Source organism: Bolinopsis microptera, chromosome 5 (genome assembly GCF_026151205.1).
Source record: "Bolinopsis microptera isolate Bmic1 chromosome 5, MBARI_Bmic_1.0, whole genome shotgun sequence".
NCBI classification, from domain to species: Eukaryota; Metazoa; Ctenophora; class Tentaculata; order Lobata; family Bolinopsidae; genus Bolinopsis; species Bolinopsis microptera.
Genome location: NC_087076.1, coordinates 10255440 through 10275071, shown reverse-complemented (window position 1 = coordinate 10275071; position 19632 = coordinate 10255440). Strand labels below are relative to the sequence as shown.

At 39.2% G+C, this 19632-nt stretch overlaps 1 protein-coding gene across 4 annotated transcripts in view; it reads right to left on the bottom strand.

Moving 5' to 3' along the window:
- LOC134815579 (uncharacterized) overlaps nt 1–19632 on the bottom strand; it is an 86844-nt gene that overhangs the window by 43271 nt on the left and 23941 nt on the right. For 2 of the 4 annotated variants that reach the window (XM_063824120.1, XM_063824118.1), the window contains 8 exons: nt 17230–18551; nt 16943–17019; nt 16624–16710; nt 8501–8608; nt 7483–7537; nt 3864–3888; nt 2853–2976; nt 2142–2238 (listed from right to left, as the gene is read on the bottom strand). In XM_063824120.1, coding sequence (XP_063680190.1) covers nt 2142–2238; nt 2853–2976; nt 3864–3888; nt 7483–7537; nt 8501–8608; nt 16624–16710; nt 16943–17019; nt 17230–18551 — 1895 coding nt within the window. The remainder of the gene's footprint in view (nt 1–2141; nt 2239–2852; nt 2977–3863; nt 3889–7482; nt 7538–8500; nt 8609–16623; nt 16711–16942; nt 17020–17229; nt 18552–19632) is intronic. The other 2 variants (XM_063824122.1, XM_063824119.1) reach the window with 1 other exon arrangement.

Below are 19632 nucleotides of genomic sequence, written 5' to 3'. Positions count from 1 at the left end.
TCACAGATTTGCATTTATTACCAAATACAATGTAACTACAACGGTTGTACTGTTTTCAGCTGCATGTCTTCTATTTTATTCAGGTCTAGAATTCTTGAATTATGCATGATATAAAGTTATAATCGACGAAGATTTTAAATCAAATACTGAATAGCATTAAAGCAACGAGAGAATCTAGTCAGTCCACGAACTGCTGATAAACATCATACAACCTCCCCCGCCCTTCCTGTCTTCCATCGATATCTCCTAAGTTACCTACATCTTAAAGATAGGCTGTAGCGTACCTACTTAAAATCGAATCAGACTTAATTTTATTAAATAAGTTTATCTGAGCAGTCATGATTTCCACAAAAAGGAGTATTAAGTTGCTGTATTGATAATATCTGCCCAAACAGAGTCTGTCTAGACTGGTCAGCACGAGTAGTTAGGTTATTCATAGCAATATGAACTATCATTTTTGACCACAAGCACCTGGCAACAGCACTATCACGTACACTACAGTTATTAATCCACGTTATTAATCCATGGAAGATTGCATGTATCCCAGAGTCGATGAACCTTTTAATAAAATAAGGACCTAGCGTTGGGTTTTAGATGTCAGCGACTTCAAATGCAGAAACAACTCTCAGCATTAGCGCTATTCGAGATACTTGAACTGAATTATAACTGAGACTGAACAGTGAACGAAACACCGCCCATCAGCATTCAGCATCTAACAGTCAAATTTCAAGCATGATCTTACGCAACTTCTCAGCTCAAAGCTGTCATTCGGACAAAACATCGTGCACTCAGTGCAAGACTGCAAGTTTACCAGGATGAGATCAAAGAAAATGACGTTGAAACAGCTGAAAAGAAGAACGTGATATCTGTCAAAAAAGGCAGTTCAGACAAAGGGTACACCGAGTTCTTATTAACTGTACCAACAAAGTGGTGATACCCTGGCAGTGCCGAGCTTGACACCCCATCCTCCTAACCTACATGACATCATAACACAGGGGGTCGTCACTTGTACGGGTTTTAACCACCAGATATACTTTAATAAAACTGATTGTTGTGGGGTATTATGATTAGCAGGGTTGTTCTAATTAGTCAGAGATACGGGAGATGGCAGCTATCCTCCTGAAACCATTCTGGAGGGTATATAGGGGCATCTTGACAGTTAATTTGCTATTATTGGGCGTTATTTCTGGGAGATACCCGAGATAAGATTGGATTTCCTGGTACCATGTGCACCATGGATCCTCTGCAACGAGTTTTGGGACTTGCGGGGCGACTCACAAAAGGTAACAGAAAGTTGCGGGAAGACTCAAAATAGATAACGAAAATTGTTTATTCATGTAAAAATATTTCTATTTAATTTGAAACAGTTAGAGATTAAATCTCACCGCCCGCTGACTACGGGATGAAACCCGAATCTAAATAAAGAAAAAAGAGCTGCTAAACTATATTCTGAGCCTCAGATGCATGCGGTGCCAACCTTTGCCAGCAGAGACTCCTATGTTTGGTAGTGCTAAATTTACCAAGTAGTTGGCAGTCGGTGTTTGTACCGTCTTCTCAACTTCCACCCTACTTTTTATTTACTTCTTTAACGCTTCTATTCACACTGCATGCCGCACGCAGCCTTTCATAAAGGTGCCGCTTTATCAAAACTAAAGTTTCCACCTTTAGGGAAGCCATGTTACAACTTTTGCCATCTTTTGAGTTTTGCCGGGAAGATGCGCATGAAAAGTAAACTGTCTTTGGGTCAGCTGACTGTTTACTTTAATGTAACAGAGATAATCCAGGACAGAATTATATCCTTCAAACCCCTTCTACTTCAAACGTACGGAGATTTTAGTTGGGTATGAGAGTTGGGTTGAAAATTGGCCACCAGTCTCAAGGTACAGTCGATGAAATTGTCAAGTCTTGTTTATCTGTAATCGACAATCTGTCATTCAAGTCTAAATCTAAACAAGCTGTCAGTCGGCTCCTCTCAGAATATTATTATATCCGTCTTCCTCAAAGTTACAAATTTTCATACATTATGTTGGCGAGAAATATTCAAAAAATGGAGCTCGAAAGTCGCCAAATAAAAGTAACAAATCGCATGTCTAGAATATTTGAATAATAATAATAATAACCGCATAATTTATGCAACTTACGGGTACAGCGCATAAAAGCGAGTTCAGGTGTTTCAGCTCTGCACTCCTCGCACTCCAGCTCGTGTTTGTTTATCATAGACACGAAGTGGTGGGGCGGCTGAAAATAACGAAACTTCTCAAAACTCTCCATCAGAACAGTATAATTATCAAACACAAACTCGGAACATTGATAGGTCAGCTCGGGGTGGAACTAGTTGGCTTGTCAACGGAGATAGCTAATGAGCGACAATTGGGTGAGGCAGTGGCCGGGTGCTGTCATGTCCTTGTTGGGTTTACGGGATATTCGGGCAGTCCCAATTAACACTTGGAGAGGAGAATTGTAGCTGATTGTTGGCACACCCACCTTTATAAAGCAATTACAAGGCACAGAGTTCCATTTGTATTAGTAATACTAATGGGTACAATAGCTACTGTCTTATATGGGCAAGACATGGGGTATTGTCATATATTCTTATATGGGCACGAGGGTTTTAGAAATAGAATAGTAGTCGCGTATATAATGGGCACCAGTTCTGTACGCTGTTTTGTCAATTCATCACGAGAAAGTAGGGTGGAGTATTAGAAGTTAGAGACAGCAGAGTATTATTAATATGCTTCCACAGACAACAATATTGAAGATTAATCCAAATTAATACGCTAAATTAAGGAAAAAACCCGTTATTTTTAAAAAGGTTGACAAATAAAAGGATTTACTGGGCAATTCATACTCACACATCGCATTTTCTTCTTTAAAACGGACTTTTTGTTGAACCCTATCATGTTCCTCGTTACCATGGAGATAGACCGGGATCTCGACAATCGCGTCCTCGAGTCCCTTTCTTCGCTGTCCGACGAACTGAAATCATTGCAAACCATTTCAAATCATGCAACAGAAAATTTAACACTTGTAAGTACTTGTCGAGCTCGCTCTAGACAAATATTTTGACCGTCAGGTACTGTGCAAACCAGAAGTGAGCGTGAGGAGAGAAGATCTAGAATTCTACAGCGTGCATCGTTAGGAGGTACTCTTTTAAAGATCACTAGTGGATAGTAGTCCTGGAGAGTGGCTGCCAATAAAGCTGTAGAAAAACATCACGTTCTCATTATTACAATCACGGGGTAACGGTTTTGAGCAAGTGAAATTGTGAGATTTAGTTTGAAACATTATTATTTAGGGATCACAGCAGCTAGGGGGTGGTTGATCTAAAAATAGCGACTGACAAGCTTTAGTCTGTCTGCATTTGATATGATAGTTGGAGGAAAATTAGTCGGCTGACTTTCTGATTGAAAAGGGAGGACATTTACGAGCTTTTAAGCGAAGATGCTATGCGCTCTTCGTAACTTTATCATTCATTCCTTAACTTTTAAGATATTCTACATTAATTTTGGTGGTCTAGACTGTCATTTAACTGATTAATAACTCAATCGTCCAAGACGGGTCTTGGGCCGAAGACGGGAGAAATCATGCATATGCTACAAAGAAAACATGCCATTTAGGTATAGCCGTCAAACTGAATCATATTCATTTAACTAATATTGTTCAATGTTTTACTTCAAGTTATTCGTTGTTTAAAAATGTAGATTTAATTCACAAGCATGTCCTAGAATAACTCGTTTACTGACAACCACTCAACCATGTATCCAGATTGCATAAGTAAAGCTAGTTAACGAGTTCAAGATCCATGTGGGATCGGAATATTAATTACAACATGCAAAATCAACCCCGAAGTCAGCAGTACTTACAACTCGTTCGAGGAGTCATTCTTGCCTGAAGAAGAGGGGGAGTTCATGGGAGGAACAACACGTGATCAAACGAACAAAAACAACGATCAACATAACCATGTCACTCACACACAAACTTAAAACACAACACAACAAATACAAACGACCACTGAAAGTGAGATTTAGTTAATGTAAAATTATCTGGACGAAGATAAGGAAGAGTGTGTGTGTGTGTGTGTGTGTGCGGGTGAGTGGTGTTCATAGCTGATCTTTATCACTTTTATCGCTTCGCAAGTAGAAAATCGATCTGCATATCATAAAGGCGTGTTAAAGAGTTGACGATGTAATTTTGATAATTGTCCAAGAATATTCCTAAACTTTTAATGGTCAATGGTGCCCGGCCGTGCGGGTCTGGTAATTTGTAGGAGCTATTGCAAGCAACAGGACACTTTCGCACAACAAAAAATAGGTGTGAAATTTGCAAAAAATTTGATGATAATAAGCAAGCTTTTTAAATTCTATAAATCACAAATAGTTGAACAAACAAATAGTTTATGTCTAATCTGTTCACTTACCAAAGTCAGGGAAGTCCAAGTCAAGCCCCTCAATAATTGGACTCATCGGTGTGGTCTTTTTCGATCTCACTAAGCTTCCGTAGGATCCGTGGTAAGGCATGTGGCCCAATGGGTCCGTACTCGGATGGCTATGAATTCGAGGTCTATAGGTTAGTCTATGAATCTGATCGTCGTCGAAATCCAAAGAATACTCATGGCTAGGATCATGGGCTGAGACTCCACTTTTGTGAGTTAGTTTGTGGATCTGATCCTTACAAAACTGTAGTGGATTCTCATGACTGTGACTATGGACTGAGCCTCCACTTGTATTTTTATGAGTAAATTTATGGATCCGATCCTTTATAAAATGAAATGGATTCTCATGATTATGATCATTGGCTAAGACACTTTTATGACCAGCTACTTCGTAGGTATGATCCTTACCAAACTCCAGTGGATCCTTATGGTTGTGGTCATGGGCTGAGACTCCACTTTTATGGGTAAATTTATGGATTTGATCCTTACAAAACTGCAGTGGGTTCCCATGGCTATGATCATGGGCTGGGACTCCAATTTTATGGGTCACTTCGTGGATATGATCCTTACAAAACTCCAGTGGATCCTTATGGCTAGGATCATGATCATTGGTCGAAATATCACCTTCATAGGTCAACTCGTAAGTCTTATTCTTCCAGGAATCCAAAGAATTCCCAGAAATCAAGTGGCTCAAAGACCTAGTTCGGCGGATCACTCTCTTGACTGGATTCATACGAACGGTCGAACAATTCTCTTGACTATGATCAAGGGCTAAGATTTCACTTTTAAAGGTCAGTCGGTATGGCTGATCCTTCAAGGAATCCGTAGAATAAGAACTCTCGTGGCTAACATCTTTAGGTGATTTTCTAGAAATCAAGTGGCTGAAAGACCTACTTCGGGAGATCACTCTCTTGACTGGATTCAGACGAACGGTAGAGCAATTCTTATGACTATGATCATGGCCTGAGGTTCCACTTTTATGGGCAAATTTGTGGATTTGATCCTCACAAAACTCTAGCGGATCCTTATGGCCATGATCAAGAGCTGAGATTATACTTTCATAGGCCAATTCGTAAGTCTGATCCTTCTGTGAATTCATAGAACTCTCTTCACTGTCATCTTGGTTATAGTTCTCAGAAATCAAGTGGCTCAAAGACCTACTTCGGTGGATCACTCTCTGGACTGGATTCATACGAACGGTCATACAAACGAACAGTACGGAAAGCGAAGAAATGGATCAATGACAATGAGTCGAAAATATATAGATCATGATGTGAACTTGTTTGCAAACCTGATTAACGAACACTATAAACAAGATTTGAGTAATTGGGAGAACTCAGCAAGTTCTATGATAATTAGATAAAAACTCCGTTCACTCTTTTATAAAAGATGAATCTACATATAATAACAAAGGACGGATGGGCTACACAGGGCCACACAATCTGTCAAAAAATGGTAAATACTACCCGAATAAAGTAATAATACTTATAGTGCTTGGACAAGTATAATTATATGGCAGCTCAATATAATCTGAATTCAACGGAATGCTAAACTATTTCAAGGGATCTACCAACAGTAGGCCAAAGTTACTTTGATACTTAAATTATGGTCCTAATATCCGCACAGGGAATACAAGCTGTGAAACAGTGATGACACAAAATATAAATACCTTACATATCTCAGTATATGGTACAAAATAAGGCGGATCAATTATACAGGCATCTGAATCTGATTTTCTCAGTAATTCTTCTACCTTATACAGCTATACGTGCATTAACAAGTTATACGATTTGTACACGAAAGAATCTGCCCTGCCATGGCCTGTCAAGTCTACGAATACTTTACAGTAAAACACGAAGTAAAAACGATGTTTTAAGCCGGGCAAGAGAAACTATTAATTATGCTGGATCAAATTTAATTAACGTAAGGAACGTATGTTAGAGTAATGTTTTATTATTATGCAATGCGGTCACATACGATCACGGGAAGTGCAAAGGAACCGGCCTATAGTAATCTCTAATCAAAGGTTGTTTTGCAAATTACAGATTTGATAGCGCTTCCCTAGATCCTAATTACCGGGTGTCATCCGCTAAACAGAAGCTACGTCGTTATTTGTTATTTAACCGATATAACATACTGCTAAATAACTTAAGTTTTAAACATAACTTATAATTACGTATAACAAGGTATTACGTATACTATACAGTATAAGGCACCACACAGTACGACATTAGTATTATATTATGTAAGCAACAAATCCACTGTAGACGCTACAACACATGACGACATGTTATACTGACTAAGCTGGTGGTGGCGAGTGTTTAGTTGATTGGATTACAGTAAAGATGATGACTCCAACTGAAGTAGATAGACAAGCATCTCATCAATAATCTTATGTATCAACAGTGGTGTTCAGTGTATATAGTGTTCAGTAGTCAGTACATAGTGTACTAGACATTTAGGTTGTAGAAATCGACCGGAAATTTATATCTACCCAAATATCTGGTGAAGTGAATTGCTACGCTGCCTTGGAATTCACTTGCCTGACAATCAAGACAAAAGAAACGAAGACAGAGCCAAGAAGAACCGGTTAGCCGGTGTCTTGAAGCTGGAGCTATTTCTACAAAGTGGATAAAACAAGAAGACGCTACTAAAGTAGTACTTGTAAAGCTGCTACTAGTAAAGACGCTACTAAAGTACAACCAGTCGGAATAGGTACACTGAGTGTGTCTCGTACTTTGAACCGCGGAGAGTTGACATACCAACACGTTATGCAGTCTACTCCAACAACTCGGAACAAACACTTCCCACTCTCAAGTAAAGTACAAGTAAGTACTGAGAAGACATGACATGGCGTCTGTACAAGTATAGATAAAATACTTTTAACACACATTTGAGGAGACGCGTAATAACAGAACAATGAACATATTTTGTAACGGAAGAACAAAATAAAAACCGTGAGCTTATCACTACGCTGGTAAACAATGGCACACGACGTGCCGTTACCTGGTTAGACCGTGATCGTGGCCGGGCAGGTAACCGAATCTTACCTTCAGTGGAGTAGCTTGATTTCCGGGACTCGTCCACCTCCATGTCAGTTCTAGCCTGCGAATAATAAACGTGTTGGTCCGTGGTGGTGTGCAACATTCCTGATAATATTATATAGAAACGTGGTTATCACACGTATAATATGATACATGATAAGGGTCGAGCTCTACATAATAAATCATATATAAATTATTTGGGAGAGATGAGCTGCACAGGTAGACGGTGTCGGTCATTATCTCCGCAGAACCTATTCATAGCATTCTAGCACCCCCGGCAACAGAGAAATGTTTTCCAGATTAAAATTCCTCTAAAATGAATGATCCCAGTTAAGTTCAGGGCTCCTGTTTGATAATTGGTGCTGTATTCTTCTTTGCCGGAGAGACCATGTTAAACGATGATAAGATTGGGTTTGAGTAGCTGTAAAACGGGTAGGATAATGAATTGCTGCAGGGCTCCTGGTACCCTTTAGTGTTCGTTGTGGGGTACCCTGCTGGAGCTGGGTGAGATAATACTAATTCTGAGCAGGAGTCTCTCTCCGTGTCATCATGGCTCAATCTAGCATGCTGACTGTGTTTACTAACAATGATGGTTTGGTAATGGGATTAGTTCTCTCTCTCTCTCTAGTCTCTCTCTGGGATTAGTTATAGCTCTCCCTTAAACCAGGAAACTATATCCTTGACAGGTGAAGTGTACCTGGAATATACACGTACCAGTTGGTAGAGAGAAACATGAGCTGGACAAATGGTGGGGACGGTAATTTCATTTGTCAAATCTAATTGCAACACAGGATATGGAAGTGCAAGTGATCGTGCTCGTTACAAATGGTGCAGAGGGATATCAGTGGAGGTATCCGGGGTGCCACACTTCATACCAAGACAGTTAGTCGGCTTCTGAATACAGTTCCAGGAAAAGAGAAAAAACGGTTAATTTTACGTTGATATGAAAATGACGGGGAGATTGATGGACAAGGTGTTAAGAGGCATAAAGGAATTAGATAATTCATAAACAAATCAAACTAACCCGAGTTAAGTTCTCACAACTCTGATGTAGAGGTCCGACACCGTCAGGAGACAGAAGTCGCTCGGAACTGTTGAACCGTTTTGGAATTTCTGCTATCTTCCGCAGATCCTGATGAGGTGATGGTTCAGAAATCATAATTTATAAACTTGGCAAAAGGAAACTATTGCAAGAAACAGTTTAAATAATCAAAAACCCTGATAAACCTTTATTTATAATAGCAGATGTTCATTTTAAAGAAATTGTTAATATACAAAGTTTTCGCGGATTTTCGATGATGCATTTTAAAGATTGAAACGCAAAATTGTATTTTCAGGCAGAATAGGAGGTATAATTAAATCCAGGCACCCTTAATACGATCGAACAACGGTGTCTAATCAGTACCTATTCAATATTGATGGTGACCAATACTCACGGGTTTATAATGAAATGAACGAAGCACTACGGAATCCGTGGTCGATTCGAACTACTAATGTCGCAATGGCTTTAGATCAATGAATCTAAACGAGGCAATATGAAATCCAACATATTCTAGCAACTTATGTTGCAGGCCAAGAACATGTCTAAGTTGAGTCTAATTCTATTCAATTGCCGATTAATTATATCGACGTAAGGGACATATTTAAACGTCTATAATGCGGGGGCGAAAATGGTCGATCATTAAAAATAACAAAATTAAATTCTATCACCGATTCACTGAGCTACTGTAGTAGAATGTGTGCAGAAAATTCCGATTAATTATCGGCTGAATTTTAATCGAACGTTTGAAGGAGCCGAGATTTGCAAGGATTATTGACAAAAAACATTACTACGGATTTTATCACAACTGGGATTCTTGTATATTGAAACGCTGCAGTGCAGTCGTAAGCTTAGAGGACCGCAAAACAATTTAGTCAGTGTCATATTCAAAAGAAAGTTGTGTCGAAAACGAGAAACCATCCAGAGAAATGTTATTTAATCGTGATCAGCGATCAGTCATATTAAACTGCAGCAAAGTTTTGACTATAGTTTAATCTTGTGTCACCACACTGGCATCTTTCGTTAATTGTATAATATTTCGTGGGCTTTCGGTTGATTAGCAGCTAACTATGCGTCGAGTCGTTTTACATACGCTACTCGTTTCATGTAGTTTCTAGTCACGCTAGTAGAAGTATTTTCTGCCAATTGCTGGCACAATGCGGAACGGGAAGTCAAGCGGAGTTTCGTTATCAAAGGGAAATTAAAATATCGTTTATTACAGACCAGATTTCGAGTTTCAATGTACGTGATCACGTTTAGTAAATTAGCAAAAGTATGATCTGATAAAGAATGCTGCTCCTAAAACATGTGCTCCAGGGTACACCGCCGCATTCTCCCCCGAAGACAGGCAAATACCGGCGGTTCAGGTAGAAACATGGGGAATTTTTGAATATTTTGGTAATTTCAGCAGCCTATTATAACCTACCCTCAAAGAGGATGATTTCCGCCTGATGCCTTTGTTGCGTTTCATCGGGGGTAGATCTACACGGTCTAGTGATGTCAGATTGAGATACTCAATTTTGAACGAAATGAAGCACCGCTAAAAACCTTTATAGAAAAGACGGTAAATTCACACGACTCGTAAAAAGTACGACAAAAAAAAGTATAACAAGATTATTACCATACATGATTCCTAGTTTTTGCGTGACTTATAGCCAGTACTGATAAGGGTTAGCAATACGATACTATGAGGTGTTAGCCTAACACTGTTAGTCTTATTGAATGTAAGGTTCTATAACACATAAGTGACACAGCTCTCTCTCTCTCTCTCTCTCCCTGGACCCTGAGCATGCTTCTTTGCCGTCTACGAAAACCATCTAAGGATAATTTTAAAGTTTGAGTATGGATATACTGTAAATTCTGAGGCATTGTTGGAAAGGCTTCTTAACATAATATATATAAGGCATAGAATATAACCCATAATTCAGGACAGCCTAGAAATTTAGATTCCGGGACGAAATTCGATTAATACGCGAGTTCTTTAACGCGATTAATTTACATTGGTCCAGAAGTCTAATTATTGTGAATTTGAAGTACTTAACTTCAAAGCTGATAAGGGCCCCTTATATATGGTCAGAGCAGTAATATTATATCCCAATAACTAAGGTCTTAGATAATCCATCTCGCTAAACGAAAAGAAAGGGCCCGTAATTGACTTGGTGGCAACATTTTTCAAATTCTTTTAGATCATCATGTGACTTACAGAAACCAAAGTACGCCGCGAACTCAGGGAATTCTATTCAGGGAGTACGGCGTTCTAAGACATCTCGTTATCCAATTGTTACGATCACCATTTAACCCAAATTGTTACGATCATTTTCTAATGATTGTAAACATGAAAATTAAGCACTTTTATTTAGCATTGTCGGGGTTAAGCTAAGGCGTGAGAACGCAACGTTTAAGGTTTCTCCCGTAAATCTAGGCGCAGCTTACCTTATCTGACTTACCCAATTTAGGGCCAATTTGTCTGAATGGAATCAATCAGACGCCTGAATTCTTATCTCAAGTATGCGGAATGTTTTTAATAAGAGCCAGCTGGTGTTCAACTAAATTATATCATTTATTATTAGATGACTTTTCGTTATCTGAATTATTGCCGGTGGCTGTACCGATTGGGAAAAAGGACACAACTTAGAAATTCTTGCAATCACTAGCATGGTAGAGGAAGACTAAAATTTGACTCGGAGAAATCAAACTTGAAACATTCAATAAAGTCTCATAATCTTACTTACTTACTTTGAGTGCCTAAACAATTAAAACAATTTGCATAACTGTCACCACTATATAACAAAACAAACCATATCAATAAAGTTTATTTTATTAAACCGTGATTGTATGACAGCTGCTTCCTTGGAGAACCGTTTGATAGGGTGGTGCAACCTTGTGGTGGTGCAGGATTAAGCGACAAAGAATATGTCAACTGTATTAACTAAACATTTGGGTGCATCATCGACAATTTTGCAATAAACTTTTGAGAATTTCTGGAATACGAACGAAGAATAAATGATCAATTTTGCTCGCCATTTTCGCCTTTCCAGCCATTGATATTTGACTTTGAGTACCGGCCCTTCTTACAAGATGGAAATGCCTAACAGATGAATAAATATTATCACATATTATAACAAATATTACATCGATGCATATTATAAATTTCAGCATCTCGTAAAAACTTGAGATACAGTAAACTTCCAATACACACAGACCTTGTTAAATGTCAACTTGACAGCCGATACTTTACATTACCTCTATATGTTCGGTATGCCTGATATTTTTGCGAAAAAAAGACAAAGAGTCAAACGGCCACACCCCATCAACTGTAAATTGTATTTACCTGATAATATTGCAGGTCTCTCCCAGGGAATCTAAAATATTATAATATCCTTTGACGCAAACAACGCGTACATAGTTCTACATAGTTCACAAACTACATACCGATCAATTTTCTGCGACTTATGACCAGAGATCAGCACTGCAGACCTCTGAGAGCAGTGGTGATGACTCAATAATTGACGGGGTTGGAGCTGGCATGAACCGCTAATTATCAGTCCTCGTAAGGCTACTTAACAGGTAAAAATAGAGTACACCCAGTACTTTCAAGCAGTTTCTTTGTGGAGGACCATGTCTTTGTGATTAGTATTACTAATTACTTAAGATGTAAGAGCGCTAAATAGATTGTTGCGGAGTAGTAAAAACTCGATCGCACCAAATGCTGATATGAAGAAATCAGTATGTCACCTTTTTTCTCCATTATGAGACTACAAACACGGTATGGAGATTTCTTAAGGCTAAAGATTTAACAATTTCAAACATTTCGATCGGCATCCCACCAGGATTCCCACTACAGATTCCTTGATGTGCCACGTGCCAACGCTCTAAACTTTCACTTCAAGTCTTTACAGGAAGGATAAATCAGGATCTGGATGTTGGCCTACCTATTGAACTATTTTATGGAGACGATTTGGAGTGCGATATATTCTGCAGCAAGGACGGTTTCAACTTGGAAAATGAAACGTGAGGCTGATAAAAATGCAAGAAAGAACCCGTTCAAGGTAGGTAAGTTCCGTCAAGTTATTTGATTTAAAATTCATAAATTGTAAAAATTGTGCCTAGACTTCTGGCCTAACAAAAAGTACAGATACGTTTACGACCAAATTCAAAGCATATTTTAATGTCAGAAATTTTGTTGTTTAAATCTTGGCGGCACCTATAATTGCTTTGAAACAATCTAACACGCAGTCCCACTATTATAGGAGTGTTGGAAGCCATTAAACTTATTGTCACGCTTTCCTGGTAACGCCTACCTTGAAATTAAACGCCCACGTTAACGGTAACTTGGCACCGGTAACCAGGTAACGGTTACCGGCGGTAACCGTTACTTGGCACCGGTTACTGCAGTTAACGGTAATCCAGTTACGGTCACTTGGTAGCGGATAACTGGTCATCGGTAAGTTTACACTTATAACCGACGAAGGCTATCAGGTTAAGTTTACCTTGTAAAACCCACCTGGTAACATCACCAGATAACTTCTGATTTAAACCTAACAATACCCACCTTGTCAACTGCAGGATCATAAGAGACAGATCGGGACAGGCTGAAACGACGTGGTCCATACAAAATGGTAGGTTTCATCATTACTTTGTTACGTTTCTCTCAACAACACCACGTGACAGTGTGTTTTATATCACCATCCGCTGGTGTGAGTTAGGGGGAATTAAAGACATACTAGGGAGGAAGCAACAAAGAGAGACCGATATCAGAGCAAAACAATACGACTGCTTCGAGAAACTGCCTTGTTGTACTACGGCGAATTTAGCTGTCGGATCACAATCGAAAGTCATAACGGGCTTCTGTGAAGCCTCAAATCATGACATAGCACGTCAACAAGAAACTGAAATGGATTGGTAAATCGGCGGCTTTCTGCAACAGCTGGGGACTCGACAAAGACCCCCAAAGGAATCTGCTCTGCTAAGACACTATAAGACAGCGACAGGTCACAGGAGGCAAGGAATGAGTATTTGAAGGGAAGATAAAAAGGTGTTAATAGGAGGAGGTAATGATGGAACAAATGGCACCCATATCAGCTAGGCTAACTACATGTTCCGGTTATATGATGCAAACAGCGGCACAAATTCTAGGAACGGGAACAATCTTCTCTTATACAGGTTCTGGATCCGCTCGAGTCTATTGGCTCTCATTCCGGTCATATTATCTGAATACCAGCGGTGACTGCGTGTTCAGAGGGATAGACCAGTCAGGGGAGGGGAAGGAGTCATGTGATCCCCAATATAGTTGTGACGTCATCTAATTTTAGCAATAGGACTTTGAGACAATTAGAAATAACAACTCAAATTATAACGGGACGGGGTCTTTGACTGGAAAGAGAGATTAAAAAGAGAAAAATCAAGTTCACGTGATGGTAGTCAAAACGAGTCGTGGCATAAACTAATTCAATGAGATTGCTGAGAAAATATTTACATGGGAAATGTCATATTTTTCAAGTGAGAGGCTCGCCCTCGTGCATACAAATATCATCACAATATCGACCGCAGTAAAAGCCAAAGTAGCACAGCAAGCTGTGACGAAGTCTTGCCAATGAAATCAGAGTAGTGTCAACATTAAGTCAAGATTAAGTCAGAACGAAATAACGCGGACCCTATAACTCCGTTCCTTCCTCCATTCCTAACCGCAACAAATACTGAGGTGGCTCTTATTAATCGGATTAAACCGTGATTCTTTTCCACCGACAATGATCGATTGACGGGAATTTAGAATTTAGATCCATGAGCAGAACTTACAAGGATTAAAGTTCAAGAGGATCAACGTGTTGAAAGTTGAAATTCTAAAGCAAAGTATGGGCAGAAAAGCCGATATAACATGTAACAACGCGTAACATTTAATTTAGTTGATAGTATGTTTATCAAATATTTCAAACATTGCTATGATACTAGCTACGGTGCCAGAGGAATTTATTTAATTTATCTATTTAATTGTTTTAATGCCAAAGTATAGACACTGGTTCACACCCTTATTAATTACGAATTTTTTAGGTTTGGCGAAGCCTTTTTTCAACCATTTTCTTGTCGGCAACCTAGCTTATTACAGCAAATTAAGTTATTTTTTAACCAATCAAAAAGCCCTTCCCCAAACTACCGAGACACCAGTACTATTCAGGTTGCCGATCGGTAACTTTCAAACTTTTCATGGTACCAGCAACGGAAACAACATGCTTTATATAAATATTTAATAAACCCTCTCGGAGATGAGTTGGTTAAAGCACAGAATATTTTTGTATTTTTGTGTCAACTTGATGATGGTTTTATAATTCCGAACAATTACAGTTCATCACATCGTCAAGAATTCTGTCCAATATTAAAAATAAAGAAGGGGAGATCGTAAGAAAAGTAATTCGTAACTTTTCATGGGACATGGAAAGTCTCACACTTGTAAGCTGTTGGTGAAATGTTGTGTTAAAAGACACACCTTGAATAGAATTATAACATCGAACACCGAACAGTTGTAGTTTTTATCACTTTGACAAGGTTGTGGCGTATTATACTAGAAGAATGAATATTGTAATTGAGTGATGGGGTTAAATCCAGATGGATGAATTGTTTGTGAATTTTATCATGTGGTTATGGTGTGTAACTTCTAACTTGTGGCCAGAATCCTTTTGATAGATAGTTCAGCAAGCAAATCTGCATACTTTGATCGAATTATTTTCCAAGTTTTCATATGGGTTACAAGGGTACAAGTACTGTACTATAGGTCTTCTGATTAAAATCTGAATTCTGGACACCAGTTCCGAATAAACAATAATCCGTGTTATAAAATTTATAAATTGGGTATTACGGTGCATGCAGCATGATAAGACCGTCGAATAACATTGTACAAGATATTCCATGCTGTCGACTGTATCTAAGCTTCTTTTAAAGTTTTAAGAAGGGCCATGAAAGATCTTGTGAGACAGCTTACAAATGCTTACTTTCAAGGTCAAGGCCAGGATTTGAGAAGGATCGGGCACGTTTAACACATATTGAACACATATTGAACACAGATTTAACACATATTTAACACAGATTTAACACAGGTTTTAGACAGGATAATAAGCAATAAAAAGTTCTGGAATGCTCCGGACAGTTCCAGTTTAATATGTTAAACTGTAAGAGATTTGACAGGAACTTAACACTTGTCAGGTTGTAACTAGTTTAATGTAGCTGGGAACCAGTAGACTATGCTAAATTAAAGTAGGATATTTACATGGGTCACCGAGCAATATAACCCTTTTGAAAGGTGCTCTAATGTTCAGAAGCACCCAAGACACAGCAATTGAGGTTTTTATATCCTTCAACCACGCTCTTAAAAAATCATTTCTCAACGCCTCATGGAGAACGAGAGATTCAAATTTGATCGTTGAATTTAAAACATATGAACATAAATTTGACACTTTGACGGTCCTTATTAAAATTAAAGGTCGTAAACCTGTCGACACAGACGGTTATAAAATATAGAGGGACAAATATGGGAAGACACGTGTAAAATAACAACATTATAATTAAACGAACACGTTATTTCATGATTCATGATAAATCATCTTTTTGAGCACCAATGGTAAAGCATCTTAAGGTTGAAGATGTTCAAATGAGCGGAATTCGAATGATAGGTCGCCTAATTGATTAAGGAGTTAATAATTCACGGGGTCGTCCAACTTGAATCATGGATGACATGCTATGTCACATAGCGTTTCTAGAATTTTTAATAATGTCAAGAATGTTATTCTGACTTCAGAGCACTCACAAGATTTAGGCTATCAACGAATCCAGCGTTTCAACTGGCCCAAAAATGATTCCTGCAATTTACTTCACAAGATCAGCCATGATATTTAAAATTTTCAAATTTTGCGATCTTGAAAGGGGTTATCCGGCCAACAGCGGCAAGAAACAACAAAATCTTCCCTAAGTTACAATTTTTAAAACGTGCGAAACAATTTGCCACTACCTGAGCAGCAGCCTAACAGACAGTACAAAGTGCAAATGTCTAGTTTTAAGTCAACGAAAACTGAATAATGTAAATCACTAATCAGCATTAAAGTTAAACATGCAGAACTAACGTTAGGGTTTTGGGTTGTGAGATTGTTGAGCGACATACACCGCTTGTCGTTCCGCAGCTCAGACAAGGGATCCGCTAAGTCCATGCCCTGTGATCCGGAGGAATTAACAAAAAATAGAGGTTAAATTTCAGGGAATCGGGGGATTCTTAAGAAATCAATACTTCAGGCATGTTTACTGTTTCCTGTTATAAAGTATTATTCGATTTTTCATTGAAGAACAACGTCGTCGTCGATTATGTGAGAAAAGGCAAAGGAAAATATTATCTCCGGGGAATGAGCACCCAAAGAATTTAAAACGTGCAAGGAATTTATAACAAACCGTTAGAGAGGTGCCAAGCCTTTTTCTCGGTAATGGAGTGTGAATATCGAGTTCATTATCTGAGCCGTCGTAGTCTGCTGAAATAGTAGCTATTAAATTTAGAAACTTAAACGTTCCTAATTCATGACAAATATGAGACATTAACAATTTAACACAAATTTGCGATAAAAGTTTCAGTGAAAGTTTGCTTCGGTTCAAGTAAACACCGATCACACACAGTACACACCACAGTAAAATGACCACACACAAATAAAAACAATGAATCCATCACGAACAAAGTCACATACCTTCTTTTGGGCTGGTTTTCATGATCATGGGCCTCGACAACTTCTTGTTTGCCAGCAACTGAGCCTTGTTTTTCATTGAAAAGGAGAAAGATCGACCTACAGTTTTCTTGGGAGGAGGGGCGCCGAGCAGCGCGGGAGCGGTCGCTGTTTTGATAATAGGCATGACAACAGGCTCTTCGATCAAGGTGTTGTCTTCGGATGCCATCTGAGTAACATGATGCAGGTTGTTCTGAACTATGGACCCAAGTCTACCACTGATAAACATAATAGCCAGGCCTATCTTAGATTTCCTGGCCATTGAAGGCACATCCCAGATGCTTGCCTTGGTTTCTTCAACGGTCTTGATCTCCCGCTCGGTAATTGTTTGGGAACTACTCCGTTTTAACTTGCCCGGAGCATCGTCCAGTTCCTCCTTGATATGCTTGCTTAGCTCCTCTAATCTCTCTAGACCCTCTGGAAGGCCTCCCTGGCTGTCAGCACGCATTTTCTTAACATGCTCAATGAAATCCTCAGAGATTTCTGTCAGGTCGCCGCAAGACTTAGATTTTCTCAGCATGATAGTTCCATTTATTTCAAGTTTGCTGATGCTAGGGGGAGTGACCACTGACATTCTCCCTCTTCGAGGAGCAACTACAGTGAGCCTCCTGGGCTCTTCTACGAAGGTGTCGTCTTCTTCGTCATCTGAGGGACACGAATCTGAGTCTGAGGGACATGAGTCATCAGACGGACATGAGTCATCTGAGGGGCAGGAATCTGAGGAGTGGGAGAGGACTATCTGTGGGGGACCTCCTGAAATTCTTCTAATGTCTGAATCATTCTGATCAGGACGGAATGTTGACGACACGGAAACATTCCGAGGGGTATCTGAACCTGAGGAAGTCCTACGATCAGGGAAACCAACCCCGTCTAACCTGCTGTCAAACACTCCATCATCTTCATCACTCTGTCGCACCACTGCCTTATAAGAATCGTATTCTGTGGCGGAACTACCTGCAGAACTAATGGAATCGGTGCTACGACCGTTAACCTCGTGAATCCGTCTGGCTCTGTCACAGTCAAGGTCGGGGACACTAGCGTTATCACTTACACTGGCCGCGTACCTCCTCAGACTGCCATCCTTCACGTCCCTGTCATCCATGCTCACGATACGCAAGCTCATGGCAGAGACCGTTCGTTTTAGAGGCCGGAAGTTTTTGGAAAGTTCAAGAATTTCAGATATGAGGTTGCTTGTCGCTGTTGAGGGTGAGACGCAGTTGACAGCTCGTTTTTCTTCAGCCTGACGCAGAGACCTTGATCTGCTGAGCTTGACTTCTTGTCTTAAACTGAGGTAAATAACGGATTAGAATCTAAGAACGGTTTCAAAGTGACAGATTTACAAAATAAATCGCAATTCTTAATCTAATTTCATGATGCCAGCAATCGAGATAGAATATCTTTATTTTTTTAGGCCATGATTAAGACCAGTATTTAAGACGTTAATCCAAAAACTTTAATCAAGTCCTATATTTACAGGCTGAAACATAGTTAGTGGTTTAACGGAAGCATATAAACTTATAAAACAATTTCAAAGTTGCAAATCAGCTGAAAATATGAAACAACTAAATACAGAAAACTACGATAAGGAATAAACTACTCTCAATATTCCAAATCGCATACTGCACGCTCTTTAGTCTTAACTGTAATTTAGTACTCGTTAACGGCGACATAACGGCTGTACAAGAATAATTAAATATGTAACAAATCACAACGTAACTTAGTTATAACTATATAATACAACACGTTAGGATAACAAAGTACCAAAAAGATATATCAACTTAACGAGAACAAATTTATAGTCTACAGTAAAAAAAGAAACTTGAGTACGGGTTCGGTGTTACAAACAAAAAAGTAGACTCAGACTGTAAGTGTATGCGCAAACAAAGAAGAAATTAAGCTTTGGTGACGGAGCTGATTAGAAAGGATGAAATGAGAAAGCTTCAAAACTTTGAGCGATTAATGTCTAAATATCTTTACTATTTGGCAAACCCAACTAAAGAATGCCCACACATCCACGCACGGAGCTGCTTTGGGGAATGCCATGTGGACTGTAGAGCTCCTCTCTTGTTGAGAAACTAACCCGCGACAATGAGGGACATGAGTCCGGGTGGAGTCTTAACGGAATTATATCTAAACTTTCAGGCACGTTGACCCGAAAAAGTTACGTTATCGTGTTACCCCTAACAAAGTTTGAACGAGATTGCCTTTCATCAATTTGCTTCCAGTAAATATTTAATTCTATTCCGACGAAACATGCTAACCAGTATCTTGATTGTGCAAGGTTACGCTGATTCGGCATTGTCAAGTTTGGGATATTACATCATCCGCGGTTAGTCTCACAGCGAGAAAAGCAGGGAAACAGCACTT